At 41.9% G+C, this 20,109-nt stretch overlaps 1 protein-coding gene across 1 annotated transcript in view; it reads right to left on the bottom strand.

Moving 5' to 3' along the window:
- The window catches only part of LOC133282502 (ubiquitin-associated protein 2-like), a 152,176-nt gene that overhangs the window by 41,495 nt on the left and 90,572 nt on the right, over positions 1-20,109 (bottom strand). The window contains exons 15-20 of the mRNA XM_061478505.1: positions 19,663-19,702; positions 16,774-16,945; positions 12,918-12,984; positions 11,377-11,572; positions 10,044-10,135; positions 9,128-9,175 (exon numbers count right to left, since the gene is read on the bottom strand). Of these exons, the coding sequence (XP_061334489.1) occupies positions 9,128-9,175; positions 10,044-10,135; positions 11,377-11,572; positions 12,918-12,984; positions 16,774-16,945; positions 19,663-19,702 (615 nt within the window). The remainder of the gene's footprint in view (positions 1-9,127; positions 9,176-10,043; positions 10,136-11,376; positions 11,573-12,917; positions 12,985-16,773; positions 16,946-19,662; positions 19,703-20,109) is intronic.

Here is a 20,109-nt window from a genome sequence, read left to right as displayed (position 1 = left end):
ACACTTCCAGGGACAGTGATTCCACCACTTCCCTGGGAAGTGTGTTCCAATACCTGACCACACTCTCAGTGACAGTGAAGAAATTGATCCTAATATCCAACCCAAACCTCTCCTAGCACAGCTTGAGGCCATTACCTCTTGTCCTATAATTTGATAATTGGGAGAAGAGACCAGCCACCTCCTCCCTCCATCCTCCTGTTAGGTAGTTACAGAGAGCGATAAGGTCCCCCCTGAGCCTTCTCTTCTCCAAACTAAACTACCCTAGTTCCCTCAGCCATTCCCTCATCAGACTTGTGCTCCAGACCCTTCACCAGCTTTGTTGCCCTTTTCTGGACACGCTCCAGCAAATCAGTATCTCTCTTGCAGTGAGGGGTCCAGAACTGAACATAGTACTCAAGGTGTGGCCTCACAAGTGCCAAGTACAGGGGGATGATCACTTCCCTGGCCCTGCTGGCCACACTATTTCTGATAAAGGCCAAGATGCCGTTGTCTGCCTTGGCCGCCTGGGCACAAACTGGCTCATGTTCAGCTGGCTGTCAACCAGGACCTCCAGGTCCTTTCCCTCCGAGAGGCTTTCCAGCCACTCTTCCCCAAGCCTGTAACATTGCATGAGGTTGCTGTGGCCCAAGTGTAGGCCCCGGCCCTTTATCTTCCTGAACCTTATACCACTGGCCACAGCCCGTCAATCCAGCCTGTTCAGATCCCTCTGCAGAGCTTTCCTACCCTCCAGCAGATCAACAGTCCCACCCAACTTGGTGTCATCTGCAAATTTACTAAGGGTGCACTCAATCCCCTCATCCAGATCATCAATGAAGATATTAAACATTGACCCTAATGCTGAGCCCTGAGGGACACCACTAGTGGCCAGTCACCAACATAGATGTGACACCATTTACCACCACTTTTGTGGGCTCGGCCATCCAGACAGTTTTCAACCCAGCAAAGAATACACCTATCCAGGCCATGAGCAGCCAGTTTCTCCAGAAGAATGCTGTGGGAGACAGTGTCAAATGCTTTACTGAAGTCCAAATAGACAATGTCCACAGCCTTTCCCTCATCAAGCAGGCGGGTCACCTGATGGTAGAAAATCAGGCTGGTCAAGCAGAACCTGCCCTTCATGAACCCATGCTGACTGGGCCTGATGTCCCGAATTTCCCTCACGTCCTCTGTGATCTCACTCAGTATGATCTGCTCCATGACGTTCCCCATCACTGAGGTCAGACTGACAGTCCTGTAGTTTCTGGGGTCTTCCTTCCTGCCATTTTTGTATACAGGCCAAACTCCAATACTCTGGGACCTGCCCACTAGACCTGCTGATAGAGAGTGGCCTGGCGAGCTCTTCTGCTAGCTCCTTCAGCACTCTTGGGTGTAACCCATCTGGCCCCATAGATGTTTATACGTCTGAGTGGAGCAGGAGGTCACTAACCATTTCTTCCTGGATTATGGGGAAGAACCTCCTGGATTGTTTCTTCTTTGCTGTATTGTACTTCCAGCAGTCATCTGTTAGGTTTAAGTCCCCCACTATAACAAGGGCAAGTGATTGCGAAAACCTCTCCCAGTTGTTTGAAGAACACTTCATCTGTAGCTTCATCCTGGCTAGGCGGTCTATAACAGACTCCTACCAGGATATCTGCTTGGTTGGCCTCCCCCTGATCTTCACCCACAAACATTCAGCCTTCTCACTCTCAACACTGATTTCAAGGCAGTCAATGCACTCCCTGACATACAATGCAACCCCACTACCTCTCTTTCCTTGTCTATCCCTTCTGAAGAGCCTGTAGCCATCCACTGCAGCACTCCAATCATGCAAATCGTTCCATCATGTTTCTATGATGGCCATTATGTCATGATGGCTTCCAGCTCCTCCTGTTTGTTGTCCATACTGCAGGCATTGGCACAGACACATTTAAGTTGCTCTGTGGATCTGGACTCCAACAGTGGCATGTTACCCTGTGGCTCATTTCTAATGAGCCTAGGGAACTGATTGTAGAGGACCTTTTCCTCCACACAGCACAATGAGACCGAAATCATTAAAAAATCCTCAACTGGCAAGAATAGCAAAAATCACCCTATACAAAAATATTTCTGTCTGTGTGTTCTGCTGCCACACAGGATAAGCTACAAAATGACCATACACTAGCTGTATAATATGCACAGTTTATTAAACAAGCACACTAAAGCGAATAAACACACTAACACAAATCAAGTCTATATATACATACAATAAGTACAATAAAGCAAATCATATGTATAGCACAGAGGAAAACTAGGAATGTATCAAATCATTACTGCATAGAGAGAACAGAGATCAAAAAGAAATACATCACCAATTACCACTGAATCATCATCCAAGCCCACACTTCCAGCTTGCAACCGATGCCAGGACTCTTGGGTAATTGGGAAAATTCCTATGCAGTGTGTCCACCCATAGATGAGGCTTCAGATTCGGCTACAAGAGGGTCCTGCTTTTATACCCTTAGAAAAACAACCAGCTTTATTCCAGATCTCTAATTTGTTACCCGTGGGGCTGTGCAGTTTCTCATGATCTCATTGTTATCCATGCTGAGAGCACTGGCCAGGCACCCCGGTGTGGCTAAGTATATGAAGGTCACAGAAGAGCTGCACACCTATGTTTTCCTGACTCTTTCAGACAGTCATGATGAACATAAAAATATGTATACTCTACCAAATACACTTTGACAAAAAACATACTTTGTTATGTCTTTCAGTCACGAGAGGGAATCAACTCTAAGCTAGGTTCCCATCCATTACACTGTGTCTCCTTCATTCAATAAATAAGAGCTTAGAAAAGACTTCTTATCCCCCATCATGACGAGGCTCAAAGGAAGGAAAGGAGAAAAAAGAGACTATAAAAACCTCATCAAAAAACATTTAGCCCTCAGGAGCTTAGACCCACAACTACCTACTCAAATAGCACATGGACTTAAAGAGCTGCTGAGTTTCAAGAGAAATACATCCTTTTACAACTCTTCCAAATTGTAAAAAGAAAATATGTATTGACACGCAAACAAAGACAACCCACAACCCATACTAGCACATTAGATAAAGAGACTTGGGCACCGTCCTGGTTTCTGCTGGGATAGTTATTTTTCTTCCTAGTAGCTGGAACAGTGCTGTGTTTTGGCTTTAGTCTGAGAACAATGCTGATAATACATCAATGTATTAGTTGTTGCTCAGTAGCGCTTACCCTGATCAAGGACTTTTCATTCTCTGTCATGGTTTAAGCCCAGCCAGTAACTCAGAACCACGCAGCCGCTCGATCAATCCCCCCTGCTCCCAGAAGGGTGGGAAGGAGAATCAAAAGAATGTAAATCCCACGGGTTGAGATAAGAACAGTCCAACAGCTGAAGTATAATACAAAACTACTACTGTTAGAGAGGGTGAAGTTTTTACAATAAAATAATCATATAAAATAGTAAAATGATTATATTTGAGAAATTTATAAATCAATAGTGAGGCTTTGTATATTAGAAGACGTTGTAACTTTGCCGTTTTGTATCATAGTTACTCTGTAACTACATGATACAATGGTAGTCTTGGTAGCAAGAGCTAACATAACTGCATATGGTGAGGGGAGTATAGGTGTATGTATTGTAAAACTCTACCCAAGCAGAACCTAAGTTTAAGATAGCCAAAAACAGCATACCAGAAGCATCCTGGTGAAGATAAGAGAATGCTAACGTCGGGAAGACGACTGGGACCTGGCCAAGTAGAGGAAAGGTGAAAAGGACAACCTGAGGAAGACTTCTTACTTCATCTGAGGAAGACTCCTTACTTCATCAGGGCAACCACCAGAGGGGGCGGCGCAAGCGCAGAAGAGGCTGATGTCGTAATAGATTGATGTAGCAATCTTTGATGCATATGTATTAGTCAATGATGTAATCTGTGTTGAATATGTATTAGTTACGAAATTTTTAGTGTATAAATTGCGAACGCGATGTGACGGGAATCGGAACCAGGTTTGGGTGCGTACCCCTGGTTCCCGGCGCCTCAATAAAGCACCTCATATAACCATTCCGGTGGTTATGTGTCAGTTCTTACGCCAACACTACTACAACTACTAACAATAATAATGATAAGGGAAATAACAAGGGGAGAGAATATAAAACTAAAATGGAAGGGAAAAAAAACCCAAACAATAAACACAAGTGATGCACAATACAATTGCTCACCACCCACTGACTGATAACCAGCCCAACCTGAGCAGTGACCTGAGCCTTCCGAGTAACTCCCCCCAGTTTATATACTGGGCATGACGTGCTGTGGCATGGAATACCCCTTTGGCTAGTTTGGGTCAGGTGTTCTGTCTCTGCTCCATCACAGCAGAGCATGAGAGACTGAAAAGTCCTTGATCGGAGTAAGCATTACTTAGCAACAACTAAAACACTGGTGTGTTATGAGCATTGTTCCCAGAGTAAAGCTGAAACACAGCACTGCACCAGCTACTATGAAGGAGAAAAATAACTGCTACAGCTGAATCTAGGACAGTGGGAAAGGAGAAACCACAAAAACAGACCAGCAGCAAAATTACCCCATGTGTCACTACCCCAACACTTTCACAACCTCCACTGAACCACTACAGCCAACCTGCCCCCAACACACCACTGCCCTCTCCAAGCACGGCCACCCCACCACCAATCTTCCCCAACATCACCACAACCACCAGCCAAACTGAAAACCACGGTTGGAAACTCACTGAAATAAGAAAACAATAAAGGGAAAGCCACGGCACCGCATAAAGCTAGTCACCTGGCAGCCATGTCTGTCTAGCATCTCGTGTCTGCTTCCAATGCCTCCACAACCTCGCCTGCATTATGCGCAATTAGCCCAACTACCCCGACCAACCTGCGTGGCCCCCCCCATGCTGCCACCATCACTTTTGGACCACTGCACCATCCCTACCTCCATCCTTTCACCTTCCCTGATGACAACATCCCCTGCAAGAACAGCCATGGATTTGAGCCTCCACTGACTACTTGCATATTTATATAAATTATTCCATTTTATTTGACATGGCTTTTTAAGTATTTATTCAAGTATTTATTTGACAAAACAATAAAGACCTGTTGCAAAAAACTTGTCACAGCCTCTTGTCTTGGAGGCACAGGAATAAGCCTTTGGGGTGGGGGGAAGTGACCTTCACTCAACACCTACTCTAAGCCTTGCTTCAAACAGGCCTGTGCAGATCCCATGCCCCACAGCCCTGTCCACTCTTCTCTTTGGCACCTCCCCAAAGATGAGCTTTCCTCGACTTCTTCAAAAACCTCTACCAGGGTTTATTCATTGTTTATCAGAATCATCTCTTCAGCCCGTATGTCCTCAACATTTTCCACCTCCTATCCCAGTTTAGACTGACTTATGTTTGGCTCTGGAGTCCTCAGTACTAGACATGGGCCTGTTGGAGTGGGTCCAGAGGAGGGCCACAAAAATGATCAGAGGAATGGAACACCTCTCCTATGAGGAAAGGCTGAGAGAGTTGGAGAAGGAAAGGCTTCAGGGATACCTTATTACAGTCTTTCAAGACAAAGGGGAGGTTATAAGAAAGGTGGGGACAGACATTTTAATAGGACCTGTAGCAATAGGATAAGGGGTAATGGTTTTAAACTAAAAGGTGGAAGGTGTCCCTGCTTCTGGCAGTGGGGTTGGAACTAGATGAGCTTTAAGGTCCCTTCCAATCCAAACTATTCTGCCCAATTCTATGAAACACTGGAACAAGTTGCTCAGAGAGGTGGCAGATACCCCATTCCTGGAAGTGTTCAAAGTCAGGTTGGATGGGGCTCTAAGCACCCTGACCTAGTTGAATATACCCCTGCTCATTGCTGAGGGATTGGACTAGATGACATTTAAAGGTCCCTTACAACCCAAACCATTCTATGATTATATGAAGGAGAGGCACAGCAGAGATCGCTTTGACTAGGCTGAATTTGGCTCCTCTTGCCACTTCAGGCATTTTTTTATGACAACACTTTCATTGTGCTGCTTGAAAATACTTTGCAGCATAAACTATTCTAGGCACCACAGACAAAGTGCAGCCATGCACCTCCAACATCACCAGCATAGACCTCCTCTAGTGATGGCACCTAGGTATGCCAAAACATAGTGCACATGCCAGCACCACAAGTACAGCACCCCTCAACATAATGTTGCCTGACAAGATCATGGCTCTCAGCTCATTACCGCCCTGCCACCAACACCATCACACACATTTCCCCTGCTCCAAAACCTTTGATAAAACATGTGACAGCAGCTCTCATATAAGCAGAACATGATCCTTGTTGGAAAGGACCTTAGGACCTTAAAACCTTAGCAAGTGCAACCTCTACCTCCTCAAGCTCTGTAACTAGATTATTATACCTCTGTAACTGGCTCATCTCCACCTCCAGAGGCCTCTTGGACGACACTCCTCTAGGGGCACAGGGGCTCAGGCCATCCCAAACACAAGACCTTTCACTTACCAATAGCCCCATGGGGAGCATCTTCTTTGCTCTCCAGCCACCACAGGCAAGGAAGTAGAGAAAACACAAAACCCCTGCTACAGGGGCACACACATGGGACCACAGCCAGGAGGAGCAACAAAGCCCTTCCCTTTTTTCCTGAAGGAAAAGCCTTTCTTCCCCATTCTCAGGAGCTTTAAACAAAGGAGCTGGGCCAGCTCTATCCAGGAACACATCAAACCATCACCTGCCTATACACAGAGCCACCTCCTTGGAAGCCACCACCTCCACCACCTCAAGGCCCTTTCTCCAGGAGGGGGCTCCCCAGGCTCTTCCAAGCAACATCATTTCACAATCCGTCCAAAGGTGAAAAGATCAGCTAATATGAAAACAAAGGTGACACACAAGTGAAAGGGAAACAGACTACAGTCAACACCGGGACATTACAGACAGAAAAGAGACTTGGGCAGGAAGGGAAAGTTCAGCTGCAGAAAAGACTCAACCACTTCCCTGGGCAGTCTGTTCCAATGCTTTACAACCCTGTCAGTGAAGAAATTGTTCCCAATATCATAGAATCATAGAATTGTTAGGGTTGGAAAGGACCTTAAGATCACCTACTTCCAACCCCCCTGCCATGGGCAGGGACACCTCACACTAAACCATATCACCCAAGGCCTCGTCCAACCTGGCCTTGAACACTGCCAGGGATGGAGCATTCACAACCTCCCTGGGCAACCTATTCCAGTGCCTCCCCACCCTAACAGGAAAGAATTTCCTTCTTATATCCAACCTAAACTTCCCCTGTTTAAGTTTTAACCCATTACCCCTTGTCCTGTCACTACAGTCTCTAATGAAGAGTCCCTCTCCAGCATCCCTATAGGTCCCCTTCAGATACTGGAAGGCTGCTATGAGGTCTCCACACAGCCTTCTCTTCTCCAGGCTGAACAGCCCCAACTTCCTCAGCCTGTCTTCATACGGGAGGTGCTCCAGTCCCCTGATCATCCTTGTGGCCCTTCTCTGGACTTGTTCCAACAGTTCCATGTCCTTTTTATGTTGAGGACACCAGAACTGCACACAATACTCCAGGTGAGGTCTCACAAGAGCAGAGTAGAGGGGCAGGATCACTTCCTTCGACCTGCTGGTCATGATCCTTTTGATGCAGCCCAGGATACGGTTGGCTTTCTGGGCTGCAAGCGCACACTGCTGGCTCATGTTCATTTTCTCATCAACCAACACACCCAAGTCCTTCTCCGCAGAGCTGCTCTGAATCTTTTCTCTGCCCAACCTGTAGCTGTGCCTGGGATTGCTCCGACCCAGGTGTAGGACCTTGCACTTGGCATGGTTAAACCTCATGAGGTTGGCATCAGCCCACCTCACAAGTGTGTCAGGGTCCCTCTGGATGGCATCCCTTCCCCCCAGCGTATCAACCGAACCACACAGCTTGGTGTCATCGGCAAACTTGCTGGGGGCACACTCAATCCCACTGTCCATGTCAGCGACAAAGATGTTAAACAAACATCCAATCTAAACATCCCCTGGCACAGCTTGAGGAAGTGTCCTCTTGTCTTATCATGTGTTACTTGGGAGAAGAGACCAAACCCCACCTCACTACAACCTCCTTTCAGGTAGAGAATGATACAGTCCCTCTGACCTCTCATCCTATCGCTTGTTACTTGGAAAAAAGAGACCAAAACCCACCTTGCTACAACCTCCTTTCAGGTAGTTGTAGAGAGCAATAAGTTCTCCCCTCAGCCTCCTTTTCTCCAGGCTAAACAACCCCAGTTCCCTCAGCTGCTCCTCCTAAGACCAATTATAACTGCTCTAAGAAATCCACACTCTTTACTAGCATTTTCAACATGCTTTATTTATTTATTTATGCTGGCAAATAGAATAAAATTGCCTGGTTTTGAGATGGATGTTCGGGATGTGCAACTGGACAGGGTTTTGCCTGGGAAATCCCTGTACTCACCTTTGACTATCTGACTCTTGCTGTCTCCAGACTCCACATGGAAGACCTGGTACTGACCTGGACCTTTAGCCATGGCATTCATCCAGTGATACTTCTTTTCCAGGTCACTACTCATTGCTCCATTTCTGCCTCTAGGGATGCACTGCATCACTTAATCCTGTGACTTTTTTCTGTTACATACTAGCAAACTTTTTCTCCATGATCCTTACCCTAGTTTTCTGAAAACAAAATTCTTTACCTTTCCACAATCCAGGCTGAGGCTTTTTGTGAATCTAACTCACAGCTTTTCTCACACACCATTTATGTTCTGTATCCAGGTAAGGAAGAAAACATCATATACTCTTCCCCTCCTGCAGCTCACCTGCATTTATTGCCATGATGCATACACAAAGATCTCTACCTATGAGTGCCTCCAAAAACATTCAGATGCACCTACTGGCTGCCAATTTGTGTACTTGCTGTTCAACCTTACCTCTTGGTAAAAGAAAACATTCCCACTCAGGGTTCAACTAGATTTGACAAGATGTCATACTTTTGCTACAACAATTAAAAATTTCCCTTCTCAAAAGCACAAAGCATGCCCACAATATACTACATACAGATAAGCTCTTAGTCACCATCAAATGCACTAATTTGTGTTGCACAAACAATCAATACTGAAGGTAACTTGTTTAAAATTAAATAAGCCAAGCCATTTACTTACTATTGGCAGCCTGGACTGAAGCATCTGGAGATCATCATAACCGTAAATCTGCTTAAAGACAAATAAAAATAAAACATCATTATAACGCTTTTCTCTGACACTTACCAATTTGGGGCTTTAAACAGAGTCTGTTTTAAAGGTGTACAGTTATATGTCGCATTTTGCTATCATGGTGCACTGTAGCATTTTAAGGCTAGTAGAGGTAAGTTTAAAACAGCTTATCACTCTGCTGTTTCTTGATGACAGCAGCCCTCTAAGAATATTACTGTCCCATCTTCAACACTGTTTCCACAGATGTATCATTCATCAACTTGTGAAAAACGTACAGGGCATTCAGATTTGGAAGTAAGAAGAGCAACAGCCTTCTGTGCTTCAATCATCACTTCTGAGAATAGCAGGATTTAAGATTTAATGACTAGACCACAAAGCGACCTATGGTATCCCCTTGTAGTCAGTGTGATACAGAAAAATTATTAGAATAAAGTTCCTGATTCAAGATAACCAAAATACGTTGATCCTGGTCAGACACCAAGCAGCTATGTGCAATCTTTCAAAGTATGACAGAAAGGACACATGGAACATTTCAGCTATTACTATAATATACCTATTCCAGTAACACAAACCTCAATGAGTCTAATTTTACTCAAAGGATCTAAAAACCTGATACCACTGAAAACTAAAGCAACATGCACATTTAGCTTCAACAGCAGCTAAATCAGGTCTGTACCAACAGTTCGTTAGTGTACTATCAACAGTAAACCCCGTGAGTTAATTTCACATATTCTTCAGCATTTGGAACAAGAATTCCAGATGCAATGAGCTGACAGAAATGCCCTGGCATAGACCGCAGCAGGTCTGGAGGGCCCACTTGCACCAGAGTTAAGTAATCAAGGACAGGAACAATTAAATTGCTTACTGGGTAGGCAGCCAGAAGTCCTCCAGGTCCCACAATATACTGGTTATGCAACAAGTGTGGTACACCTTGGGGCAGGTTTGGGGGAGCTTTGCCTGCAGAATAAAAATATAGACACTTTTAACAAGCCTCTAGAGAAGAAAAGGCTTCAGCATTGAGACAATATAGCTCACAAACCCTGGCGGCTTCACTGTCATAGCTTGTAAAGAACAGAACTAAGCAAAATAACTTTGTGCTGGTTGATGAGAATGCTTAAAATAGCCTGAAGACTTTAACCATGCCTCAAAGGAAAGGAAAAAGCACAGGCTGCTTAAGACTGAAAACAGCCCCATCAGAGAACAGTCTGATTTTGTCATTTACTTTGTCCAAGAGGATTACAAGAATTACAGGAAGTCTCCTTTCCTCAATCCGCTCCTGCAGGCAAAATTCAGGCATTGTTGTAAATTCTCTCATTTTTTGCTCTGTTAACACATTCTCCTTTATCACTAGCAATAGACTGGAAAACATGAAATTTTGCCAGCATAATTTTTGTGAGTGACTTATTGCAGCTAGGAATAGCAAAGAGAAGACTGAAACAGCTTCAGTTGCTTCAAAGAAGCAGTGCCAGGAAGCAGAAGAGTTTAAAACTAAATAAATAAAAAATGAACTTTGGCCAGTTATCAGACACTTCATTTACAAGGTATTAGAATTAGAAATGAGAAATCCTTCTGTAAGTTTGATCTTAATATTTAAATCACTTAGTTCCCTCCATAGGATTTCCTTTTAGCAGTTCAGGTTGATTACAGAAACAAAAGAGAATTTAGCATTATTTCCACTTCAGTGCCAGAGGCCTCCCCACCTTCTTTCTCTCTCTGTGGGCCCTTTTTCTGAAGTGCTATTTGTTTTGGAATGACACAGACACCAGACGCTTTTTTCCTTTCTGTACATGTGGCAGTAGGGATATGGCATATGATAATGAGGACACTGCAGTACATTTTGATACTGCCAAATGAATTCAAATCACAGAGAAGACTGAAATTAAAGATGATGTGAATTCACAGCCAAGACAAACTGGGCAAATCTCTAGCCCAAAACTTCCAAAGTTAGAACTGCTCTGGTGTCTATTTATAAAGCTCTTTGGGGATGGAATGTGCTCTATAAATGCCACATAACACCCTAACAAATATTTCAAAAACACAAAACAAGGCGACTTCATAAGCCAACAAATAAAGCATGCTGAAAATGCTAGTCAAGAGTGTGGATTTCTCAGTGTAGTTACGGCTGGTGAGATGCTCAACTGATAGCCCTGCCAACTGAAGTTCTCTGTCTATCCATGTAATCTGTTAATATTGCAAACCTGAAGACACTAAGGGAGCTGCCCGTGTGGAAGCAGCTGGTATAGACACACTGGAAACACTCAGGCCAAGGCTGTTTGTAGTGTTCATACTGTTTGCCATGCTGACAACTGAAGAGGTGGTGCTAGTGGCTGAGGTTGAAACAGCTGAAAAGGTTGTTGAGGGCTGAAGCGAAGTTGTGTTCTCAATACTAGTGTGCTAGAAAGGAGACAAAGAGAATGAGGATCATGGAGCAAATAAACCACAGTGGAAGATGCTGGGGAAAAAACATAACCAAACAAAAAATATCCACAAAACCACCCCAAAACAGCAATCTTTTAAGTAACAGCAGCACATGCAAAAGAAAAAGATACGCATTCTCTATGTACCAAGCAAGCAATGAAGTTGCATGCTTGTGTTTTTTAAATATTCAAAGAAAATTATTACACAAGAGTTAAATTCAAATGACTACATCATCACAAAATTATACAGTAGTAACTCAAATGTCACTCCATGCCATTATTTCTTGCCCTTTGCTTATATACTCTTTTCAGCCAGTACCTGTTACGTTAAATAAACTCCTATATTTTTCCAAAAGACAGCATTTTTCTTCAAAATACAGGACACTGCTATCATGATTTCCTCAGTGCACTTGTAGAATTTAAAAGATTAAAACAGCAGTGCCCCACAAACAGAGTTGATGTGGTAAACTAAAATGCAGACCAGATCTATTACAGGAACACATAATGATAAAGGATGTTCTTGGTTTGAATCCAGCACCATACAGTGCCTTAGCTGTAAGCTGATCACACTTGCAAAACAGTGTCATCAACACAAAGACACCAAAACAACTCTGACAACAGAAAAGAAGGATGTTTGGATAAGTGTAAATTTTTAAGTTACATATGCAGTAGGGATGGAGCAATATAAACCAAAATACAGGCATAAAGAAAAGCAGTAACGTATCTGCACACCCCAACTGGGATTGTACAGAGGTACTCCATCACAGAACAAGGCAGCGTCTCACTTGTTTGTGCAACCTCATCTAGAACACTGTGTTCAATACCATTTGACTTCTTAATTCAAATGCATTAAATATACAGGTGACAATAATGCCATATGGTAAACTCTAAAAACCATCTGTCATGATATGCATCATTCTATCACCTGCATTTTGCCAGCTAACCTCTCCAGTGGAGAAGTTTCAGACAGCTAGGTTAAAATGTTGGGGTTTGTTTTTTGTTCTGCTTTGGGGTGGTGGTTTTGTTTGTTTGTTTTTAACACATTTGTTACAAGAAATTCTTTATTCTATCCTCCCTTGCTGGCATGAAAATTTCCTCTACAGTTGTGTGACTGGCAAGTCTCTGTAATAGCTATTCTTGATCTAGTACAAATCCCAAGTGCTGAAGACTTTTTTTACCACTAGAGGGCTGGCAGTCCTTCAGATAAGGCTCTTGTTTGTGTTCTTGCTGTACTGGGACACAATGAACTTTAAGAGAGGGTCTTAATCATCAGATAAACTGATGATATGCCAAAAATCTGTTGAAATCCAAATAGGACTTACCACATGTGATGTGCTTGAAGACAACACTGAAGCAGGGGAGAGGCTGCTCTGATGACTGGAAAGGGAACTAGAAAGAAATTGCAAAGAAAATTTTTCCTAGGACATTTTTAAATATGTATATTACACACATATATACACAAACACAGAGTAGGTAGTAGGATATTAGTTAAAGAAAAAAAAATGTAGGTGTGTGTATACACATACACAGCAGGATATTAAAGGAAAAATTGTCTGTAAGTGATGTGTGTATATACATGTATGTATATGTATATATATAGAGACAGACAATTACAGACTTTTTCCTTTAATTAATATCTTACTACTGTTTAATAAAAGAAACTGAAGTACAGAGACAATTACTAACAAGAAACATCTAAACCACCATTCATTTGTATTTATCAATTTACTATCTGTTTTGAAAAAACAACAGCTGATTCAGGAATTACATAGCAACAAATCAAAGACATGTAAAGTCCAAAAACCAAAAGAAGGTTCACATAGCACATGGTTTGTTTCACATTCTTTCCCTAAGCAACTGCTACTGCCTGCTACAGGGCACAGGTATTAATTAGGTGAGGCAGTGCTTTGGTTTGACTCATTATGGTATTTCTCACGTAACCTGCATAACATTAGTTCAACCAATTAGAACTGCAAGGTATTTGCCCCACAACTCTACCAAAAGCCCGAACACACTCTCAAAAGACAGGGCTCAAAAAAACCACCCAAACCCCAAAACAAAGCAAACAAAAACCAACACCCCCCAAAACCAAAACCAATAAAACAAAAAAAAAAAAAAAAAAAAAGAAAAAAAACCCCAACCACATAAAAAACCCAAGCAAACCACAAAACCAGTAAATGAAGAGCATCTGTGAAAGCCCAAAACTTAGACATACTACTACAGAATCTGGCAATTTAATCAAGGCTGGTTCATACCACCACACCCCACCAAAAGCCATTTCCTCCTTGAAAAGATGACTCAGAACTATCAATTCAGTTTTATACATGTACTGCAAAATATGAACATAAAGAATCCCCTGATGAAAAACATCCGCAGATAACTTTGTTTTAGGAAACAACTCTGCTTTAACACCACTGATATAAGGAAAGCAAGTGCCTGGAAAACATAGGGTTAAAATACTTTTAACTTAACTTAGGTCTAAGGTAGACAACAATGTTTGTGTTGTCTGTGGTGTGATAATAGAATTTAGTAGTCTTACTAACAAGAGTGAATTATTTCTTTCCATCCTTCTAATGAGGGAATTATTTCTTACAATCCTTCTAATTATCAGTTAGTTTGGAGACAGTGACTCCCGAACATCTGCTAGCTTAGGATACTCCTTGTCTGCCCATCCTGTTCCGCTTGCAATAAATTTTGTACGAAGGTCACACTGTTCTAAACCTTTGCCAGCTATCAGAAACTTGTAGATATGGCTGGTTTCAGCTAGTTTTGTGGTTACTGGAGCATCCAACTGTGCCAAAGGTGAAAAGTGCACCGTGAGGAAGACTGCTTACTTCATCTTGAAGACCCCCGCCCAGGACCATCGGAAGGCAGTGCGCAAGCGCCAAAAGGGAGGAGACTTATGATAATGAGTACCTAAACTAATTGTAATATCCCCGCTGCTCTCTCGGGAACCTAATGAATATGCATGTTTGTGTGTAATAAATATCTGCTTGCTTAACCCCTCGGTGTGCAAGTTAGGAGGAGTGATCCCCCTTGCACCCAGAGCTGTAATAAACATACCTGCTTTATAACTCTCTCTGAGTTGTAGAGTGATTCCATGCTTCACCACCTTTTTCCCCTAGCTGATCACGCCTGTGAATTTCTGTCAGTAACAGCAGCATATAGTTTGGTGCTCAAAAAGCCTCTCCTCATGAGAAATCAGAAACAAGAGAGATCCTAACCATAACAAATATTTTAGTGTTCCCTATGGAAATAGCCACAAGAAAATACAGCAGTTTTCATAACAAAGCTGCAGGCTAAATTATATGTCTTAATTTAAGGGCAAACACTTCTGCCAGCTCTTCAAGGTGTGGGACAAGAATAAAACTCGGCAGTTTCATAGATTAATTTTACTTTGACTCTTTAAAACTGTTCCCTGTCTGCAGGAATTATAATGACACCACTTCAGGCAGCAAAGAAATAAGTGGTTCAGTCCAACATGTGGTTTTAAACCACTCCCTCCCACACTCTCCCCAGCTCTTCTAATAAACCTTAATTGACCATCTGACCTATGGTAGGGACACAGACAAGAGCCTCCAGAACAACCAAGTCAGACGTGCTTGGAATTCAGGCATCATCTTTTCATGGTGCTTGATATCTGTCCAACAGCATCAATCCTCCAATTAAATGTGCACAGCTTTTCAACAAACAAATATGGGAAGACGCTGTTTCTAATGTGAATGGAATAATTCTTATTTGACACATTTACCATTTTAATCAACAGAAAAAAAATGTGTATTAAAAGAGGATCAACCATGTCCTAGCTGTGAAACAGAAAAAAAACCCGTCCTGGGTTCAGCAGTAGCAGTCATTTTTCTCCTTCTTAGTAGCTGGTGCAGTGCTGTGTTTTTGACTTTCAGCCTGGGAACAGCACTGATAACACTGATGGTTTTAGTTGTTGCTAAGTAATGCTTACCCTGACCAAGGACTTTCTGAGTCTCATGCTCTTCCAGGGAGGAGGGGAAGCCAGAAGGAAGCAGAGACAGGACACCTGACCCAAAATAGCCAAAGAGGTATTCCATACCACAGCACATCATGCCCACTACATAAGCTGGGGGCAGTTACCCAGAAGGGATAGATCACTGCTTGGGTGGGGCTGTGTATTGGGCAGAAGGTGGTGAGCAGTTGTATTCTCTTCCCTTGTTATTTCCCTTATCATTATTACTATTGGTGGTAGCAGTAGTGGTTTTGTGTTATACCTTAGTTACTGGACTGCTCTTATCTCAACCCATGGGAATTACATTATTTCGATTCTCCTCCCCATCCCTCCGGGAGCAGGAAGGGGGGGGAGTGAGAGAGAGATTGTGTGGCTGGACTTAAACCATGACAGATATCCCATCAAAATAGTTTCTTATATTAACAAATAAAGTACAAAGGTGAGTATTAAAATATAATTCAACCATTATAGCCTCAGATGTCACCTGCCTGAGGGTGAAGTTCAAGTAACAGGCACTGAAAAATCAGACATAGTGCAAATGAGCTAAGCTGTACTAAATACACTTCCAGGAACACCAATCTGATATTTCAAAGTGTCTTAAGAAAATGGCTTAGGAAAAAAAACAAACAAAAACAAAAAAAAAACACCTGCAAAAAAAAAAAAATAACCCAAAGAACCCACCACACAAAAAAAAACAAACACCAAAAAAAAACCCACCCCCAAACACAAACAACCAAAACACCATGCACTGCCCTCATGGAATTATTTAATTTTTAATTCTAAGAAATAGAAATATAAATGAAGCTACAATATTTCAAAATCAGCCAGGAAGTAAACCATTAAAGAATGATTTCAAACATACAACACTAAACAAACAGCAAGCACTGTGGACAAAGTAAGAAAAACAAAATGAGGGATTAAATTTAGCTCCCATGATTGAAACAAGAGCCCCTTGAAACACAAAGTTGCTTATATACCACAAAAACTTGAGGGCAGCAGCTGCGCTACCATTAAAAGGCAGCCCAGAGCTCATGCTTTGCAACCAGAAATATCCTGGTCTCTCCTAGATCTCTCTCTACTTAATGTTAATGTCAGAAAAGGGGACCCAGGTGTCTGACAGCCCCCATACACAATCACCCTTACATTTGCTCTTTTCCCAAAATGGAAACCTTTTCAGTTTATCACAATTCGTCCTGTACCTGCTTAACTGGGAAAGTGAGCTGCTGGCCAAATCACTGGACTGATGCAAGCTGGACAACATTGCCATGTGCTGCGATGCTGAAGGCAGAAGCGAGGCAGTGGTGGATACCATGCTAGGCAGAGAACCAGCAGGAGATAGCAAAGGAAAAGGCTCTGGAACTGATGAAGTAGCTGCAACAAGTTAAAAAGAGGCATTCAAAGACAAATTCCAGCATACCTGACATCCCAGCCTGGATCCAGGAACACAACAGTATTCTCCCCCCATTTTACAAAAACCTGACCGTTAAGAACCAGTAACAGTATCAAGCAGTCTGGCTATTAATGAAAATTCAAATAGCAACAGAACTATCTTTTTTTCCCCTTTAAGCTCTTCACCTACAATAGATTTATAATTTTCACATGTACAATCTTATGCACTTTACCTCCCACTATCTAGATTACTAACTTTCACTTGCAAGTCAATCTTCATTTTAAAATTCCTTGCATTTGGTTCCACAAACAAGTCATTTGTGCTTTTCAAGGCACTGTACAAATATGCTTTTACCTTCAGCTCTGCTTCTTCATTCCAACCTACACAGCACCTTTGATATCTGAGACTTGGATAACTGGAGTGTGAGGGCACATACAACTTACCAGTTTGGAGAACAAGTCAAATGTATAATGCAATAGAATAAAAGAAGCTCCAACTGAGCACAGCATTAAGCACTTTCAACGGCTAAAGAATTGTCAAATATTGTCTTACTTTATTTGACCTAGATAACAAAAAGCATTTAGCATTAATATTACTTTTTAGGCTATACAGAGTAGAACAGATGTGCCTTTCCAAAGGATCACTATACTGTAATAAGACACAGAACAACTCTGCTGCCCAACGTAATACCCAGCTGTTTCTATACTTACCTCTTGTCCTACGATGATAAGACACAGAATTAGAGTCACTTGCCCATCAATAAAATTCAGAAAGAGAGCTGAGCCCTGCCTTTTGCCAGGCCATGCTTCCATACCACATCAGAGATCACTAGCCAGTGGATCATCACTAACTTGCAATGCACATGAAGACAGTCTTAGAATGGTCATGCTTGGAAGTTACGCATCACAGTTTGTTCATGTTATTGGTTTGGTTTCCTCACTAAATGACCCAAGTCAGGTTGCTGGATGGGGTGCTATGCAAACAGAAATCAAGAGATCTTGGCCTTGGCAATAAGTGATGGTAACTGACAACAGAGAAGGAAATTAAAGTGACAAACAGAAACACAGTTATGAAGGCAACTGTATCACCTGATACCTCCTGGCAAGATACATATACAAATAAGTAAATAACATTTACAACTCTCAATATATTTAGAGCAGGGTTCCATTCCTGAAGTAAAAAGGGGTCTTCATCAAGACCCCTTACAAGATACCTGAACACAATGTGCAAAACAAAGACAACCAGGAAACAAGTGGGATGGTCAGAAGTATAAAACACCAGCCATGCTTTGCACTAAGGGTTTACGAAGAACGAGATCTGGATATTAAAGGACAGCAGCAAAGATGAGAGATGAACAACTAAGAATATTATCAGCACATACAGTAGGGAAAAGGTCAGTACTTTCAAATGTTAAGAATAGAATTTCAAAATAGTTTGGATGCATGAAATAGATACATGATAGAAGACTGATTCCAGTTTACGTGTTTGAGATGCGGGGGGAGAGGAAGTTCTCTCAGAACTGGCATAGAAATAATAAAGCCATTATAGAATAACTATAAAAATATTAGGAATTATCATAGAATGGTTTGGGTTGGAAGGGACCTTAAAGATCATCTAGTTCCAACCCCCTTGCCACAGGCAAGGACACCTTCCGCTAGACCAGGTTGCTCCAAGCCCCATCCAACCTGGCCTTGAACACACTTAATTCTCAGATCTTTGTTTTACATAAACAAAAAGACAAGTCCTGTAGTGAATTTTATAAATTTTTTATTAGTTCTGTATGTAAGACTAAGAAAGTTTTCCACTTGAAAAGCTGGTTTTATATATAACAATCTTTTAAGTGGTAACTTTTTTGGTATATACACTCTTTCAGCTCACTGAAATTTAACTTGGCATTAACAAAACACTGTTTACAGATCTGAATACTCAAAACTTCAGACCCTACCTGAAGAGATGTTTAAGAGGATGACAGACCTAAAATCTAAAATTGAAGTGCTGGAATTCCAAAAGATGTTAATTCACACTGCTGCTCTTGAAAACTTCCACAGAGCAGCACATAAAGGTCAGAATGAATGCTATAACTATTTTAACTCCAGGAAGAGAGCTGTAGGGGTGCTACAACTGAAATACCTCATTAGAAACAGGCCAAGATGAAGGTAACAGTAATGTCTGTATCAGAGCCAGTACTGTTTTACTGTTACTCCACTGCAAGGCAGCAAGCTACCTGGCAGAGGGAGCATGTTACTCACAGGCTTGTAACGGGACATAAGTAGCACTATGTCCAGCAAGAGGTGCATTCAAAGAATGTGACTGTTTCATTATAGCTAAATGCTACTCACAGCTTCACAACAGAGAACTGGAAGAACTGCTAAGTTTGATATTAATTTTTAATTTTATATTTTGTTTTGGTTTTGGGCAGATACAGTCAAAAGAAAAATCAGCTGCAAAGCAGCTTCTCTAATTCTGAGACTGCTTAGGTTTGCAGATTTAATAGGGCTGCTTTCATACTTCAGTTTTAGTCAAGAAGCAAGCAATGTATCTTATGCAAGTACAAAATAAACCCAAATGGGTCATCCAAAAATTAGCCAGTGAGAACAATATAAAAACGTAAAACAGATGTCACCAATACAGTTGTGCACAAAGCAAGTAGTAGGAAAGATCAGAAAGTGCTGTGCGCAACCAAGTTTTGTAAACTTACGCTCAAGAGTTGCCTGTGTTCTAACACCACTGTGCCTGTTCTGTAAACAAAGGAGAAATTAATAAATCATCTTAAATGTATATTAAATTTTCAGAATGACACATTGAACATTCTTCATGCAAAATTCTATATTCATTCTAAGTTGAAAGACAAAAAAGAGGCAGAAATATAACTTTTCACTGCCTTTAACAAAACCACATAATAAAGTGTCAAGTGCAAGGTGTTACACCCATCAGCAGGAGATCTTCTCATTTACTACATATAACAAACTTCAGGTGCACACCAATATAAAAAAAAAGAATTGCATTAACATATAGGAAATGGTTGTGCATTTGATCTAATACAACTCACAATTTTAACTATCCAAGTTACACAGAGACACCATTTTTTTTTCCATTGAAAGACTTAAGAAGCACCAGTTGGTTTTTGGATAACAATGGAGTACAG

The sequence above is a fragment of the Pezoporus flaviventris genome, unplaced genomic scaffold (genome assembly GCF_033815535.1).
Source record: "Pezoporus flaviventris isolate CSIRO_AGI_PZ_B2104156 unplaced genomic scaffold, CSIRO_AGI_Pfla_v1 ptg000125l, whole genome shotgun sequence".
NCBI classification, from domain to species: domain Eukaryota; kingdom Metazoa; phylum Chordata; class Aves; order Psittaciformes; family Psittacidae; genus Pezoporus; species Pezoporus flaviventris.
The sequence above is the reverse complement of the archived record's forward strand: the minus strand, read 5'-3'. Positions and strand labels throughout refer to the sequence as shown.